Source organism: Myotis nattereri (genome assembly GCF_964212035.1).
Source record: "Myotis nattereri genome assembly, chromosome: 18".
In the NCBI taxonomy this organism is placed as follows: domain Eukaryota; kingdom Metazoa; phylum Chordata; class Mammalia; order Chiroptera; family Vespertilionidae; genus Myotis; species Myotis nattereri.
In genome coordinates, this window is record NC_138093.1 from 4,884,783 (window position 1) to 4,903,103 (window position 18,321).

Sequence of the window (18,321 nt, forward strand, 5' to 3'; positions counted from 1 at the left end):
CTTTTGATTCTTTCATTCATTTGCTGAACTGACTGGGAGGAAACCGAAGCTGGCCTCCTGAGTCATGAATGAGTCACAGCCCACCTCCTGGAGTAGCCACAAGCCTGGCTGTGGCTTGCTGCACGGAGCCTGAATTTCAAGTTGAAGAAGAATGCTGGGTGTGAGAGGGCCAAGGGCTGCTGAGGACGCCAAAGCAACGCCTTGGAGCAGGCCTCCCTGCCAGGATGGAATCTGGGCTGGCACCTCCCCTCTAACCACCCAGAATAGACACACCTCCTCCCAGTGCGTTCCCTCCCCAACTATCTTGGGACTTTGTACACAGTCATTCGTTAAAAGGAAGGGACGCCAAGAGGGCGTCCCTCTCAATGCAAAACTCGAGGGCCATGGGGACAGCTCTGATGGTCACGCCTCACAAGCAGGCGGGCACAGGCTGCCAGGCTAGGGTGACACAGAGTCTGTACACACCCATTCTCCTCCCCCCTCCCCAGAAAGCGCCATCATTCACACTACAATTCTAGTTCAATAAATATGGGCATGTGACCACACAATCACAGTGTCCGGAGATCTGAAAAACAGATACCACAAAATATATGTGATTATTTACCAAAAATAAAAAAAGCAACCACCACCACCACCTGGAGGTGTTCCTCCTTTTGGAGGCAGGGGTGAAACCAGCGTATGACTAACTGGGCCCCTCCAGGCCGACTGGGGAGCGCTCCGGCCTTTGCACAAGGAATGTGGGGTGTGACTACAGCAGCTACATGTCACTTCCTTCCTGCTGGACTCAATGGCTTCTCGGGGACAAGGACCCTGTATGTCATGCTTAGACTAACACATATGGTGCCCTCCACCATTTACACAGAAAGCACTCACGAAATGTACGTTGAATGCCAAGTGAGTAGGGAACGTCTACAACGGTTTACCTCCTGGCCACCTTGTCCACACAACACCTAAGAAAGCATATGATGATCCACTGGCCAAAAGCTCTGAACATTCATCCTACAGTTTTCAGAGGAAGATCCAACATCCCCATAAAATTCAAGAAGACTCAGGATGAGGTTTTCATATAACGTAGATATCACTGTAACACCTACACCAGTGATGGCGAACCTTTTGAGCTCGGCGTGTCAGCATTGTGAAAAACCCTAACTTAACTCTGGCGCCGTGTCACATGTAGAAATTTTTTGATCTTTGCAACCATAGTAAAACAAAGATTTATATTTTTGATATTTATCTTATATATTTAAATGCCATTTAACCAAGAAAAATCAACCAAAAAAATGAGTTCGCGTGTCACCTCTGACATGCGTGTCATAGGTTCGCCATCACGGACCTACACGGTATTGGTAGGCCTCAACTGAACACCATTTCTCAAAAGTAGCCCATGGTGACTTGGGGGTGGCGTCCGAAATCCTGAACAAGACCCTTTGGGATCTGACAATATTTACATGATGTATTATAGAACTGTACCCTTGAAACGTATATAATCTTATTAACCAATGTCACCCCAATAAACTCAGGGCTTTCTTTCTCACATGCTAGTGTTCTATCTCAGGGCTACAGCCGGCGGGGACGGGAGAATGCTTCTCCCTGCTAGAAGGTGTCCCCACAGGGCACACATAGCCCTGGCTGGGTTCCACAGTGGAAAAACAAGTCAGTTGCGTTTCAACCTGCACTCACAAAAACCTTTAGGCAAGGCACAAAATGCAAACCCACACTCGGCCCTGAGCTATGCAAAACCGATTTCCAGCTCTTCCTACTTGAGCCTGCCTGACTCTCCCAAGGAGCACTTGGCAGTCTTTTCTGGATCCTTGTGGAAGCCTTTCAGACCCTGTCGCACTCCTTTCCTCCAGGCCCCTGGCCCTCTCTTATCAGGACCGTCGGAGGGATCTCCCTGCCTCTCTCTCTCTCTCTCTCTCTCTCTCTCTCTCTCTCTCTCTCTCTCTGGCCTGAGCTCATTGTCCCCTTCATTTCTCTCATCAGATGTGTCAACCTTTGTCCTAGATTACTTCATTTTCTTCTAACCCTGCTCCTTTTCGGATAAGACCAAGAAACCAGAAGCTCTTGAGTCACCTCTGTCAGTTCCCAGCAGCGCCAGGCCGCCCATCCCCTCTGGCAAAGTTTCCAATCACTGTAGTTTCTCCTTAATCGGAGGGTTTCGGGCTCAGACCTTTATAACCACCACTTTCCTGTTTGGGTTTGCAATCATTTATTTCACTGGCTCGTGGGGATTGTCTATCCCCACCCAGGAATACAGCTTAAGGTGAGGATGGTCGCATTACCTTTTTTAAAAATACTAGAGGCCCGGTGCACGAATTCGTGCACAGGTGGGGTCTGGCCCCCCAAATGGAACTCCCAGTCGAGGGGACAATTTGCATATTAGCCTTTTATTCTATAGGATATGTTTGTGTTGATTTCAGAGAGGAAGGAGGGAGAGATCAAAACCTCAATGAGAGAGAATCACTGATCGGCTGCCACCTGCACACCCCACACTGGGGATGGAGAATTGAATCATGATCTCCTGGTTCATAGGCTAATGCTCAACCACTGAGCCACACCAGCCAGGACGATTGCATTACCTTTTATTTGCTTATTAAGAAAATCTACAACTCTTCACCTGAAGCAAACACAAAATATTACTGAATGTAAACTGTCATTGAAAAAAGGAAATTTTTTTTCAATCTACAGCTTTTCGGTAAGTGGTCACAGTTCAATGATCCAATGGGCGGAACTGACAGTCAACAAATCCAGAGCAGACATCACTCATGTTCAGTGTGGAGGACGCTCAGCCGGAGAACGAGAGTCTTGCCTCTGTCCCTGGGGCTGTGTGGCGCTCAGCCCAGTCCAGGGCCCGTCAGAGGCCCACCCACCTGCAGAGAGGGAGCTTTCTCCGTCTGCTCAGAGTGGGTCCACGGAGGTGGGTCCTGTGATGGATGTTCTATTAAAATCTTAGGTCAATTACAAAATCACATGAGGTTAGTCCCTGCAGGGCCTCCCTTCGGCCTGGACTGGAATGAACTGAATGTGGTGAAGCCCATGTTTCATTCCTCACCGTGGCCTCATTCTCACGATTAAAGGAAGAACCGCACACAAGACCCTTAAACCTTCGTGACTTCGCCGTCTGAAGTCCTGGCCTGCAGCTTTGGCTAAAGCACAGTCAGAGCAGCAAATGCTATTCCTCCGCAAATGACTAAAAAGGGCCAACCCCGCCCTCAGCCTCACCTACAACACCCGTCCAAGCTGAACCCACAAACCCCCAATTATCAGCACCTCTGCCCACCCACAAAGCCCAGCCAGGACCGGCGCGTCCTGCACTTGCTCAGGCCTAGCCAACAGCACAAGCAGCTGTGCCTGGCGAAGCCACTTGCCTGTGGGGGAGGCCGCAGATGCTTCACAGCCCCTCAAGGTCAAAGTCATCAACGCTCCCCTTGCCTACTGCTCGAGAAGCCCGAGGAGCAATAGGCACAAGACATACAGGAATCAGGTGAAAGTGGGAACTTCTTACTGGTAAAAGCTAACACATACTAGAAATGTCGCTTAGAGGACGCAGGCTCTCCTTTCCTTCACTCCAGCAAAACAAGTAAACAATCGGCTGTGCATCTCCTCCGGGAAGACAGAACCCACTCTGCAGGCCTCCCTTATCAATGAGACCAGACGGCCGCCATTCGCTGGGCTAGCAGGTAGGTCTGAGAGAAGACAGGAGGAGGCTGAGTCACCTCCAGGACTTTCACTCAGAAGTGCTTCCGCAGGGAAGCACGGAGAAGGGTGAGGAGCTTAGCCTCCAGCGCCCACTGCTCTTCCAACCCGAGTCCCACGTAATGACTCAGGGCCTCACCAGAGCCTTGGACGTGGTGTTTCAATAAATGCTGGCTGAATGAGTGAGGGAGGGCAAGAAGGGACTCTACTTCTGGGTGAGCACAATGCAGTTTTGAACTTGCAGAAGTTAACTGCACGAGACAAAGGAGCTGGCCCCGGTGGGAAATGCACAGGGTTTGGGTTTGTTTGTTGTTGTTTTTGGGTTTTGTTTTGTTTTGTTTTGTTTTTTGCTTTCTGATCCCCAAGAGATTTTGGGGTCTTGAAGGGAATATTGAGTCCATTGGAGTCCCAGAGAGGACCAGGTGTCATGAAAACTTTGAGAAGCTGGATGCGACACACCAGCAGTACTGCTTCTGGTTTGTGGTCTCCAGAGGCCCCTGGTGCGCCTGAGCGAGCATCCACCAAGAAACCAGAAGCTCGAGTCACCTCTGTCAGTTCCCAGGAGGGCCCAGGCCGCCTGTCCCCTCTGCAGCCAGCTCGCAGTATCTGCTCTTTTTCTTTTCTGGTGATGTTATCATTCAACTAGCGCAACTTTCACTGAATCGTGCACGCAGTGCAGACAGGGAAAATGAATCTAGACTAATTCTGTTGCTTATTGATAATCCAGAGTGTAGACACAGCGGACCTTAAAACAGAAGAAAGCATCTGCTGGCTAAGAGAGTTAGTAAGCTCAGAGCACAGTCAGCCACCCAAGAAAGGCTTGGCTTCAGATTCTTCCTGACCGCAGAGAACGTGGAAATGTAATCTTGCACTTGCCCATCGAACATCGTTGATTCAGGAGAATATAGCAATTGGTCCTCAGTGAGGAGGGAGCGGGAACTGAGGTCCCTGGAGCTCAGAATGAGCATGAAAGACGTGGGTCCCCCCAGAGACACAGGTAAGGAGAGAGTGTGACACGGCTGCTGTTAATATTAGTTTTGTCTCTGTAGATTCTAAAATGTGGAGCTGGACAGCGGTTCTGATAGTTAAATGCTTATTCAAGGGAACAGGCCATCCTCGGAGGCCCCAGGCCACCCACCAAAGACATTGCTTCAGCATCTTCACTGCCAAATGCAAATGGTGCGGCCATATCCCAGGGCCCGCTCATTAAGGAAATGTCACCACTGCTCAGAATGGCTGCCTGGTTGGGGACATCGCTGAGGTCTGAAGGTCTTTGTACATTCTTCATCTCACACACACTCTCCCCACCCCGTCCGTGTTCTTCCTCAAACCTCCTTCCTCTCCAGGAACCACTCCTGCCTCTGTCCTCTTCCTGGTTCCATCGGGCTCACTCAGCTGCCTGCACTTGTGCACCAGCCTTGTAGCATCCACTGACCGACTTTCTTTCTGTGTTCTTGCAAAAGCCGGATTCCAAGGTCAAGCCTGGTTCCCAAGCCCCCCAAAAGCAGCATCTTCATAGGATTTACCTTTATGCCTCCAGTGCCCTGAACAGAGGAGACACTAGATAAATGCCCTATGGGAAGGACAGAAATACCTTCAGCCACAGTGCGCGCGCACACACAACCCATTCTGTGACATTAGTGTCATAGCTACCATATAGAAAATTAACAATGCATCCAAAAAAGCATCTCCCACCTATCAAACACCCGCCAAGCTCATTCTCTCCAACTCAAATCTCCCTGCCCAGCTCCGTTTACAAAGATGGGTCGGAGGTAAAATTCATGCCATGTAGACTAAGGCAACACAGGATCCACCCTTGAATCCTCAACATCCATTATGACACCTAATACTTAGTAGACAAATGGATGATTTGATGAATCAATCACATCAGCACCGACTCCCATGAAGACAGAACCACACAGAAAGCACAGCAGCTAGGAAATTACTAGAAAGCGAATCGTCCACCAACTAGATAATCAGGCCAGATAGTTAGTGAATCGGGTTTTGTTATTTCAGATGTGTCTATTTTAAAAACAGCAAATTTCAGTGCAAAATAATGCAGTGTCATTGTACGGGTGCTGAGCAGGTCTTGCTTTTTCCAAGCCTCTTCCCAGCCATTTGCTCATGCCGTTCACCATCCATCTATCCACTGAGCTTGGTGGCAGGAACGAGGAACCTCGCAGGATTTGTAATTAGGACAACTGGGCTCAAGTCCTGTCCTCACCACGTCCTGTCTGTATGACCTTGACAATCGTCCTTCATCCGGCGGCGCATCTCAATTTCCTCCTCTGTACAGGGGCGATAAGATCTTGTTTTTCCTGCCTCTTGGACGTGTGAGGATCCAGGAAGTGGGGGAGGAGAAAGAAATTAAAATCCTGTGTAATTTCTATTATGCCGCAGGCATCTTGCAAGTATTGTCTCATTCTCCCCACAGTGCTGCCGAGGTTTGACATTTCTTGCCTGTTATGTAAGGATACTGAGACTCCACAAGTAAAATGGGACCCCAACGTGTGTGCCTTGTCCCAAAGCTCTCTGCGTGGAACCACAGGCCTCCTGGGTGAGAACTAAACACATGCAAAAAAAAAAAAAAGAGCTGCTCTTTAGCATGTGGCTGTGCATGTCAGTATTTGCTGGTACAGCTGTAAGGACGGAAGGCGGAGACCAAGAGAAGGGATATCGGCTGAGTTACTCAGAGGCAGAGCTGGGACCACAGCTTCGTCTCCTGACCTCTGGTGCCTTCTGGTGAAATCTGCCCCACGCTGCCCGCACTGCGGGGAAGGGCTCCTGCCATTCATGGGCACAGGGGCGGGATGCATGTCTGTTAGAGCAGCTGTTTCAGATCTATTTTAAGACAAGCACTTTGAAAATCATGGGAGGTGGGTATCGAGTGTTTCATTAAATATTCCATATTAATTGACCCGTTAGAGAACTCCCATGTGAGCGACATGTGCTGCCGACTTCCTGTTAAGCAAGCAGCTCGAAAGCTGACTACACTTCTTGCATCACAGATTTTGAAAGCACACTCTGATAGCAGCACACGGTACAATTCTAAGTAACGTTCCGGAAAAGTCCAAAGTAGCTACTCTTTTGCTGCTCAATGTTCTTTCACTAAATGCTCAAGACTGTGGGACTATGGAGAGGCAGGAGGTGAACTTGTGACGGGTCTTAACACCATGCAGGGTTTGTGCTGACGGGGGAAAAGGGGATATAATAATACAGCAGGTCCTCAAATACCACTGATGAGATGCCCTGGAAACTCGGCTCATTTACATCAATTAGCCTGCGGTAAAACTGGCTTCCTTATATGTCATTTCACTTAAGGTCACAGAACCGCTCAACAGCATTAAGTGAGGGCCTACTGTATCCTAAACAGCCAGCTAATAATACCTACGCCCCAGCAATCCCTCTTCTGGGTACTTACACGAAAAATTTGAAGACATTATTCATAAAGGCATGTACCTCTACGTTCATCGTAGCATTATTCTCAGTGGTCAAGCCATGGCAGCACCGAAGTGACAGACGGCTGGATAAAGGAGAGAGGTGCATATACACTGTGGAATACTACTCGGCCCTAAGAGAAGATGAAATACGGCCATTTGGGACAACATGGATGGATCCTGAGAGCATCGCGCTACATGAAATAAGTCAGACGGAAAAAAGACAAGCACCATATGATGTCACTCATATGTGGGATATAAAACTGAAAGCAACAAATGAACCAACAAAAACAAAGAAAAAACTTAGACAGGAACAGTATGGTGATTAGCAGAGGGAAATGGGTGGAGGAAGGGAGGAGGAGATGAGGGTAAAGAGGGTCAGAATGTGGTGACAGGAGACTGGTCTGTGGGTGGTGGGAACACAGTGCAATGTGCAGATGAATGTACAGAATTGTACACTTGAAACGTATATAGTCCTATGAACCAATGGCGCCCCAATAAATTTAATAAAATGTTTAAAATGTGTAAATGAACAATAGCTTGTAACAAGTGTCTGTGAATTTACAAGAATGGTTATAATACAGAAAAGAAAAATGACCACTGTCTGAAGGATCTTATTTAAAACACCGGCGTCCCTGCTGCCCAGGAAAATGCAGGCACTCCCGACCCAGCTCAGGAGAGCACTCACCATGGGCTCAAGGTCCGCTGTCACGGTGCTATTTACAATAACCAAGCACCGGAAGCAACCACGTGCCCATCAGTGACGAGTGGGTAAAAAAAGCTGGGGTGCATATACCCAATGCAATATTAGTCAGCCATAAAAAAAAAAAAAAAAATGAAAACTTCCTGTTTGCAGTAACAGGAATGGACCTGGAGGGTATTAGCTAAGTGAAATGTCAGACAGAGTAAGACAAATGCCGTATGATTTCACTCATCTGTGGAATCTAAAGAGCAAAATAAGCGAACAAACAAAATAGAAACAGACTCCTGGCCCTGGCTGGTGTGGCTAGTGGTTAGACCAATTCCCGGTCAAGGGCACGAACCTGAGTTGCAGGTTCGGGATGCATGCGGGAGGCAACCAGTGGATGTGTCTCTCACGCGTCATTGTCTCTCTCTCTCGCCTCTAGTCCCTCCCTCCCTTCCACTCTCTCTGAAAAGCAATGGAGAAAATCTCCTCTGGCAAGAATTAACAAACAAACAGAAAAAGGCTCATAGATCCAGAGACCAGACTGACAGTTGCCAGAGGGGATGGGGGGTGAAGAACTGGGTGTAAAGGTGAAGGGGTGGAAAAGTACAGAGTGGGAGGCACAAAGCAGTCACAGTGTAAAGTACAGCGCAGGGAACCTAGCCAATGAGATCGTAATAACTATGTTTGGTGCCAGGTGGGTGCTGGAATTACCAGGGGGATCATTTTATAGCATATGATTGTCTAACCACTATGCTCTCCACCTGAAACTAATACAAAATAATATTGAATGTAAATTGTAATTGAAAAATAAAATTTTAAATGAAGACAAAGAAGTGGCCAGCTGTCAGGGACATAGTATTAAAAGGCCAAGGAGGACGAGCTCCTCTCATTTTTCCTTCCCTCTCATTAACTCTCCTGAGTTTTTCCATCCGATTTTATTTCCTGTAACCATCACATGCATGTCACAGGTCTACCTCCCACTTTACATGGAATAGCATGATGTATCAAATCACCCAGTTGGTCCATTCAATACCCTGAACCAAAACTATGACCCAATATCCAACTAGCAAGGAGGTGCTGTTTTCGACAGCCACAAAACCAACCAGAACGTTCTCCAAGGGAACACGGCAAGAGAACCACACAGTGAAAAAAAGAGAAGTCGTTGTGGTTCACATGCAGAGGGGCCAGTGCCCTGCTGATGGGAAACGCTGCCCTTCGCATGTTGCCATGCTAATCTGGGCTCCGCCGAGAACTGCGTGTTAGTACAAGTCACCTCCTCCTCTTGGCCCGGGAGGGGATCTAACGCGTGGGGATCAATAACAAAGCCTGTCTCACCGTGTGTGACGATTCGCTCAGGCACGGTGGGTGTGAACGCACAACCTCGTTTGTTTCTGCAGCAGCCGTAGTCATAACTATATACAGATAGTTCACCTGTATTGCAAATGTCCATGTGTGGGCCACAGGCTGATTCATGCCGTGTCCTCAAAGCACTCTGGGAGGTGGGTTCTTTTATTGTGCCTATTTCTGAGACGGGTTCGGTCACCCACCTGACGGTAAGCAGTGTAGTAACACCACTTAGTGAACAGGTGGGTTTTGTTTTTAATGACCTTGTACATTTGAAAAGGCAGTACAGAGTCTTCATTTGCAATCCACTACCAATGGACTGGTGCATGCCTGCTTATGCATGGGCGCTATGGATGAGTCCCTGTGTCAGTGCCTACAGATGCACATAAACAGGGACGCCTAGGGCAGCCTCAGGCAGGTCACAGCCTGGAAGGGAGACAGATCAGGAAAATACTGCCAAACAGGGCGGGCAATGCTGGGTCCCACCCATGAGCCCCAGACAAAGCAGCACGTGACCAGCCACGCCTCGGGGAGAAGCGTGTTGGGAAGTCCTCGCTGCAAGGGTGACCCTTGAACCAAATCTTCAACCAGAAGAATGAGAAGGGGCATCTCAAGCAGAGAAACGGGCATGTGCAACGGTTCAGAGCCTTTTAACAGCGCAGAGAGCCACCGAAAGGTCAGGCACAGAGCGGGGCAGAGCTTTGAAGACAAACTGGCTTAGGCCAGGGGCCCTTGCACGCTTGCGAAGGCGTCTGGACTCCAGCCCGTGATCCATAGGCATCCATTATCCACTGAACAGCTATAAGAAGGCTGGCTCTGACACCTGCCCCGGGAGTTCTGGTAAACCATCCGAGTCACTCTCCATCACACCCAAGGCTCGGCTAGTCTGTGGCTCCACCTTGGAAGCATTTCCTGAATCAAGCGAGGGGACTATGGACATAATTGCATGCACAGGGGCAGATCCAGGGGCGACCTGAGGATGCAGGAAGCACGGGGAGGGGGGGAGGAGCTCTGATCATTCACCCACAGAACAGGAGAGAAAGCATCGTCTGTGGGCGCAGGCGCAGGAAGGTGGGAGCCCTCCTCTGTCTGCAAGGTCACCAGTAGAGCAGAAATACGGTTCTCTTTAACTTTTTTTATGCAGTAACAGCATCAAAACCCAAGTCCAGCTTGGAAGGGAGGCGTGGGGACAATAGTAGGGTATTCTGTTAGAAATGCTACATCACCAACCCTTGGTCCTCAGAATAAGATTATATATAAAAAAGCATAAGCAATGGAAATCAATGACTGAGAGGAAATGGTCTTCACAAGAACAGCATGTGAGGGAAGGGAAGTTTTAGGAACACAGTAGGTTTATTTCCCCGTATTCTCTTATATATACACATATGTATTTTTCCCACAGACACATGTAGACATAAAATCTGTCTCAACCTAAAAGAGCTCTTTTAATAGGTATAAAGTACGAATTCTAAGTGACAAGAAAATAATGCTTTCTCGAGCCCTCTTCCCCTACTAGCCATGACCCCGTTTTTCTGCTCTATTTACAGCAAAGTTCCTCCTGGGAGAGGTCTATGCTTGCTGTCTCCACCCTCTCCTCCGGCTCTCTTCTCCAATTGGGTGTCTGACCATCACTCACCAAATCCGTGTCTGTCAAGGTCACCAAAGAACTTTATTTTGCTTAATCCAACACTCCATCCTCAACTCATTTTACTCCATTGGCAGCATTTGACAGGTCTGATCGCTCCTTCCTCAAACACTTCACTCACTTGGATTCCTGGAACCACATTTTACCCGTTTCCCTCCTATCTCCTGCCCTCTCCATCTCCACTCCTCTCCAGGTTCTTGTCTCTCTAACCTTGACACATGGGCATGTCCCACGGCTCAAGCCAAACATCAAGAAACTAAAATTTCAGCCCTGGCTCAACCTTACTGGTTTGGTTCAGTGGATAGAGCATCAGCCTGCAGACGGAAGGGTCCCAGGTTCGATTCCGGTCAAGGGCACATTGCACGGGTTGCAGGCTCAAGTCCCAGGAGGGGGCATGCAGGAGGCAGCAGATCAATGATTCTCTCTCATCATTGATGTTTCTATCTCTCTCCATTCCTCTCTGAAATCAATAAAAAATGTATTTAAAAAAATAAATTAAAAATCAACTAAAATTTCATTTGTCAACATCTGCTCATAGCAGTCTCAAATACCACAAACCTAGAAAGTGAGTGGGCTCTGTATCCATTTCAAATTAACACCTTCAGTGGAACCTCAATCAGGTGGACAGAATGGCTCTCAGACAGGGCAAAAGGCACACGTACTAGTATTGACATCTCTAAATTCAGAAGGTAAGTCTGCTGGGATGCATGTCAGGGTTTCCAGGTTATTCACTACTGAGTATGAATAGAGCCGATGCAGTAAGAACCTTATGACAGAAGCATCTAGAACAGCTGTGGGCAAACTACGGCCCGCGGGCCGGATCTGGCCTGTTGAAAATGAATAAAACTATTGAAATAAAAGACCGTACCCTTTTATGTAATGATGTTTACTTTGAATTTATATTAGTTCACACAAACACTCCATCCATGCTTTTGTTCCGGCCCTCCGGTCCAGCTTAAGAACCCATTGTGGCCCTCGAGTCAAAAAGTTTGCCCACCCCTGATCTAGAACCTTTACCAAGAAAGATATATGAGTAGCCAAAGGCAAAGATATTTGGAGATGTCATCCCTCAAAAAAATCTGTAAGCTTTGCAAGTGTTTTAAAATTTATGTTATAATCTATGACAATAGCAGGGGGGAAATGTTTCAAATAATTTTGCTAATAGTGAATATCAATTAAGTTACACAGTATGTGCTGGACACCTGCAGGCGTGTTAAATACATCAGCTTGCTGAATGAAGTCTCATTTGAGGATTTAATGACAACTTGTATAATACCAACTCGCCTGTCCAGCACCCAACTGTTTAGAAACCTTCTCTCTCTGAAATGAGGCCAAGAACCAAGAAGAAAACTCACCACCATATTCAGGTGCCAGCCTTCCAGGGTTCACTTTTGGGAGAGGCCCTCGCCCATAAGACACTAGAGAGGAAACTGCACTGAAGTTGGAACCAGGAAGTTCAGGTTCAGACTGAAGAACCAAAAAGCACAACCACCTAAGGGGGGGCCACTGGGCTGTTTAGCTCATTATAACCTGGTGGCTTATCTGATAGCACAGTAATGATTCCTTTAGGGCTCGGATCCTGCTGTGCTCACTGTGGTGCCCCCTTTCTCCCCTGTAGGGAACAGATTTTGCAGAGCATCGTAAGTGCTCAATTTTCATTAGGGATGCTTATAATGACGGTCCTTAGTTCTCAAAAGGATTCAATTATATCTAATATGTGCTACAAAGAGAACAGCAAAAACACATTTGAAAAGATTTCCTATGATTGTTGACATTGGAACAAGGGATAGAACGTTAAAGAAAGAGAGAGAGATCTGCAGCTGTCCAGAAAAACTGATTATAGAGAACAGCCCCCGAGGGTTCCAGGACACCGGAGTTTCAGGAAATGCACTCAGCACCGCTCTTCCTGCTGGTGGGCCGTGCATCCTGACCTGCTCTGCCTCCGAGGCTGGAGGCCGGGGGAGAGCGGGCATCCGTGGGCCCCCAGTGTAATGGAGATGTCTGCTGACTCCCAGGACAGAACAGCCAGAACTGGGGCAGCTCAAAAGGGGTCCAAGGAGTCAGCAATCACCACCCGGGACTATGGGAGAGTCGAAAACAACTGACCTCACTTCTAAAAGCATATGGCTCTCACTGCGCACAAGCCTGGCCTTTCTTGGGGGGTGCTAGCCAGCAGGTTGAAAGCAGACGGGCAAGGGAGCCGCATTGGAGGTGCTGGGGGACCCTGATAAGACACTGCCATCCGGAAGAAGGGATGACTACATAATTAGCAAAGTCTATAAAGTCACTTGGTGGTAAAAGGCACTGCTCCGGTTGCTAGGCAGCCGAGGTTCCCTATCATTCAGGATGTGTCGCGGAGGGCCTCTTTCCCCTCCCTTTTAAGTTGAAAGTGGGTTTCTCACCCGGTGAAAGAGAAAATGGGTGTGCCGAGTCGGGTTCACCAACTTTCTGTGCAAACTCTTTCAGCCGGGCCCCAGAGGCACTGTCCCATTGAGCTGGGGCTTCCGAGTTGACTGTAGGGTGCACCCCCCAGAGGCGCCTGCAGCCGCGCGAGCCAAGCCTGCACCGCCGCAGCAGAGCGAGCGGCCCTGAGCGCCCTGAGCGAGGGAAAGCGGAATCTCGAGCAAAACTTCTCGCTTCCTGTCGCTGCCGAGAGAGGCTGGCCTCGTTCCTTCTCACATGGCTCAGCCACAACTGTAAACAGAGCCGCTCGCTCGGGGGGGCTCTCGGGGCGCCTCCCTGCGGTGCCCCCTTTGCCTCCCTTGCCCAGGGTCATCCCGGTCCGGATAACGGTCCGGAACGCCCTCCACTTCCTCGAGTCCTCCCTGAAGTCATGGTTCCTCTTTCAAGAAAACATGGGGACTAGACGCAAGCCAGAGACTTGCACTAAAGGCAGCCTCAGCCCATCATCTGGGTGCATCCCACCGCTCCGTTATTGCACAGGGGCGGCTCCGAGTCCTTTTGTTGCACACACGCGCGCGCGCACACACACACACACACACACACGCACACGCACCAAAGTAGGTGAGGGGCCCCTCCGGTAGTATTGTTTCCCGCCGCACAGAACGCCTTTCCGAAACCCTCCTACCACCTCCGGACGCTGGGCTTGAGCGTTCAGCTAAAGAGCCAAACCTTCCCAGCCGGGGTCTGAAAAGCCGAGGTGGTCTCCCAGGCAGGACGCTGGGAGGCAGGGCAAGCCGGGCGCACCTAGAGGTTTGCATCCACACAAAGACATTAGCCGGGTGATGAGTGGGAGCAGCGGGCCGGGGAGCGAGGCGCCCGCCGGCCTCCTCACCTGGGACATCTGCGGCCTCAGGTTGATCTCCTTCAGGTTGATGGAGCGCGCCCGGAGGTTGTTGAGCAGCTGGCAGAGGAGGACTCCATCGCGCAGGGTCTGCGCCAGGTCGAACACCTGCGCCGAGTCCCAGGTCACCCGGTGGTTGGCGGGCAGCACCTTGCAGTGGATGAGCCATTGGGCGCACTGCCTCCACGGCTCCATGCCCGACGGCTAGGGGACGCGGCCCGGCCGGGGCGGGCGGCGAGGATGCGGCCGCCGCTCTGGTTCCTGCGCGCCCCGCCGACGCCAGCAGGGCCGGCCCCTTCCCGGCGAGGGGGCCGGCGCCGCGGTGGCCGGGTCTCGGGGCCCCGCGCGGGGCTCGGCTCGCTCCCCGCCCCGCGCCCGCCGCCGCTGCAGCGAGTCCCGCGCGCTCCCCGGCCGGTTCGGCGGCGGCGGCGGCGCACAGGCTTCCGACTCGCGAGCCGGCGCCCGGCCACTGAGCATGCCCAGCGCGCCGCCCGGCTGCCGGCGGAGTCCCCGGAGGCGCGGGTGGGAGCGCGCGCCGCCCTGGCCCGGGGTCGGCGGCCGGGCGGGGGCGGTTCGGGGCGTCCCACGCCTCCGCCCACCCCCCACGGCCCCTGGGGCGCGGAGCGGCACGGCCCCGGGCGCCAGGGGATGGTCTCCGGGGCGGCTTCCCGGATTGGGGGACGGCGGCACGATGGGCTTCCTACTGGGTACCCCCCAAAGGCGGTTGCGGTTCCGTAAAGAGTCTGCGAAGAGCAAAGGAGGAATTGGGGCACCCGGACCGCCCCCACCAGACACGCAAACGGGGCGCAGAGCATCTGGAGGACGCAGCGCTGAAAGTTTGAGAGATGGGCACCCCTCACCCTCCTCGTTCTGGCCCCTACATTTCTCTCCCAGCCCGTAAGCGCTCCTCCTCGGGGTTCCGAGCGCCTGAGGATGTTTTTGGCACCGTGAACGTGTGTGTGTGTGTGTGTGTGTGTGTGTGTGTACGTGTATGTACACACGCCTGCGGAAACCCGCCCCCAGCCCCAGGGCCTATTCGGCCGCGAGGTGACTGCCACTTAGAGATGCTATGTCCCTGCTCAGGTGCAGACCTGCTCCGGGTCGCGGTCCTGGCCCCCGTGCTGACCGCACAGAACCTGCCCCCGAGAAATAGGCCTGCGACGCCCACGGAGCCCGGCGGCCACACTGCGCATGCGCCGGTGACCCGGGAGCTGGTCGGAGAGCAATTAGCATCGGCCCCCAGCTGCGGGGGTGCGCCCAGCTTGGGACCCCCGGTGGAAGTTGGAACACGCCTCCAGAAGGTGCGCACTGGCATTTCTTAAATCCTGGGGGGGAGTCTTAAAGCTGCCCCTTTTACTCCCGCTGCCCCTCAAAACCAAAAATAGTGTTTAAATTATTTATGGCAAGAAATCGCCACGTTGAACTCTTGCTGTTCTGTGTACATGTGGTTCTCCGCCTGTTACATTTAAAGGTGAGGTCTTTTAAAAGATGAAAAGTAAAATAGGAAACCCTGCTAGTTGGATTTCAGATGTTTTATGATTACATGACTGCAGTTCCCTTTTTTTTTTATTACAAAACATGAATTTTATAAGCAGGTCAAATGTTATTTTTAAAAGTGTCTGATCTGTGCGCAGGGACTGCCTCCTCCACGGGCCTGTGACGAGGTGGCACAGTGAGTGCCCCCTTTGTTCAAGTACCAGTCACCCGAGGATTTCCTCCCCCCACCCACCCACACCTTCCCCATCCATTTCCGCTTGTGCTCATTCCAGACTGCGCCTGTGACACGGTGTTTTCTAAACTAGAATTCTGGCCAACGCATCACCCTAACTCTACATCTCATCTTCAGAAACAAAATCCAACACATCTGAATCACCAGGTAACACAAGATCCTGCATAAAGAGGAATTAAACTGGAAAAGAAGCTTCATAAAACAAGAAACAGTTGCCCTAGCCCAGGGGTGGGCAAACTTTTTGACTCGAGGGCCACAATGGGTTCTTACACTGGACCAGAGGGCCGGAACAAAAGCATGGATGGAGTGTGTGTGTGAACTAATATAAATTCAAAGTAAACATCATTACATAAAAGGGTACGGTCTTTTTTTTTTTTTTTAGTTTTATTCATTTCAAACGGGCCGGATCCAGCCCGCGGGCCGTAGTTTGCCCACGGCTGCCCTAGCCGGTTTGGCTCAGTGGATTGAGTGTCCATCCGCTGACTGAAGGGTCGCAGGTTCAATTCTGGTCAAGGGCATGTACCTCAGTTGCTGGCTGGATCCCCAATCCCGGATCCCGGTAGGTGCGTGCAGGAGGCAACCAATCGCTGCGTCTCTCTCACATCAATGTTTCTCTCTCTACCTCTTCCCTGTCCCTTCCACTCGCTCTAAAAAAAAAAAAAAAAATCCTCAGGTGAGGATCAACAAAAAGAAAAGAAACAGTTAACTAAACATATCAATTCTGTTTCGGTCGCGTCAGAACACCCGTGGGTGCTGTCGGGCATTTCCAACCCCAGGTAACATTCACTATCCCAGGAGGCAGCCTTAGGTTGGAGTCCAAGCTCTGCTGTTTCTGGCAACATGGCCTTGGGAAAATCATCTAAGTCCTCTAACCTTCAGCTCCCAACTTATGGAAAATGGAAAATAACAGTTACCTCATAGTGTTGCCAGCATCGAATGATACAATGCCTTGCTATTCAGAATGCAGTCTGTGGCCCAGCCTTTTCGCCCAGGAGCTCCAGGGCCCTGCCCAGAGCAAATGAACCAGAACCTACCTTTTAACAAGACCCCCAGGTGACAGATTTGCATTAAAGTCCAGGGAGCACCTATGTAACGCGTAACATGTGGGGTGCCTACCGCTTAGTGAGAGCTCCATTCACATTAGCGCATCGCTTTCAGTTCCCGAAAAGGCAGCAGTGTCCAAATAAATGCTACTGAACATCTTACAAGTCATCTATATTATAACACATACATAACACAACTTCAAAACATAACACTAGTCCAATACAGTAAACCAGCGAGTGGAGGGAGGGGCAAGAGGAAGATGCTGTATGCAAGGCCCGAAGAGAAGGAAGAGCAGGGCTCTTCAAGTAAACAGGAGCGAGGTGGACAGAGGGAGCTCACTTGGAGCCCACTCAAGTGTCAGAAACCAGGGCGCCAGCAAAAATGGCAGTGAGCTTTGTGGAACTGCCAGCCACAGCCTTTTTCCTTTAAAATAAGGGGGGTCTGCCCTAGCCCGTTTGGCTCAGTGAATAGAGCATCGGACTGTGGACCAAAGGATCCCAGGTTCGATCCCAGTCAAGGGCACATACCTTGGTTGCAGGCTCCTCCCCGGCCCGGGCCCTGGTCGGGGCACGTGTAGGGGACAAGCAATCCATGTGTTCCTCTCACATAGATGTTTCTCTCAGGCTTTCCTTCTCTCATCCACTCTCTCTAAAAGACCAATAGAAAAATATCCTCAAAATTGAACCCGGGACCCATTGGTCTGCAGGCTGACACTCTATCCACTGAGCCAAACTGGCTAGGGCAATAAAAATATTTTTTTAAAAAAGAACTCCAAAATGTTGAAAATCCTGACTCACCTGCATAATTCACAGTGAACCCCCACCCACCCCTCCCAGGATCGTCACTAATCTCCCAAGCTCCCCTGCTCCTGCTAAGCGGTCCAGCTTCCTCACAACACCATGGGTGAGGGGCTGCCACCGCCGCTGGGAAGACAGGTGATCAATACTAGCGCGGGCTGCTGGCTCCCAGCCTATCTCCAAGCTGGGGAATCGAGTTACTTCAATCAAAGTGAATGAGGTTTCCCTGCGGCTGGCTATCAGTGCCTTTCATTTTGATCTCTCTTATATGCAAGTGCCTGGGAAGATGTGGCAGCCGGCTGAAATTTCTCTTCACGGCTGCTTGCTGTGATCTGCGTGTGAATGGCGGGTCACCGGGCCCCTTCCCACCGCCCCCCCATCCCCGCCTCACTCCGGTGAGGCCACCAGTTTCATGTTCAGTAACAGTGAAGAGGAGACAGATGCTGCTGACCCAAAGCCAGTGGTCCCCGGCCCTGGAATGAGGATGATCGGAAAGGTCCTTGCTCCAGGGCCCCATCCGGTTTGGACATAGTAGGGCAGACACCTGCCTAATTGTTGTTTTTCTCATGCTCATCACTGGTCTCACATACAGGGATGAAAACTTAAACTGTTCTTTCATCACGTCCTGAGTATCTAT

The 18,321-nt window shown here is 50.7% G+C and overlaps 1 protein-coding gene across 1 annotated transcript in view; it reads right to left on the reverse strand.

Annotated features, from left to right (window-relative positions):
• The window catches only part of VAV3 (vav guanine nucleotide exchange factor 3), a 164,795-nt gene extending 150,380 nt beyond the window's left edge, over positions 1-14,415 (reverse strand). The window contains exon 1 of the mRNA XM_081112007.1: positions 14,106-14,415. Coding sequence (XP_080968133.1) covers positions 14,106-14,309 — 204 coding nt within the window. The 5' untranslated portion in view covers positions 14,310-14,415. The remainder of the gene's footprint in view (positions 1-14,105) is intronic.
• Positions 14,416-18,321: the final 3,906 nt, after the last annotated feature.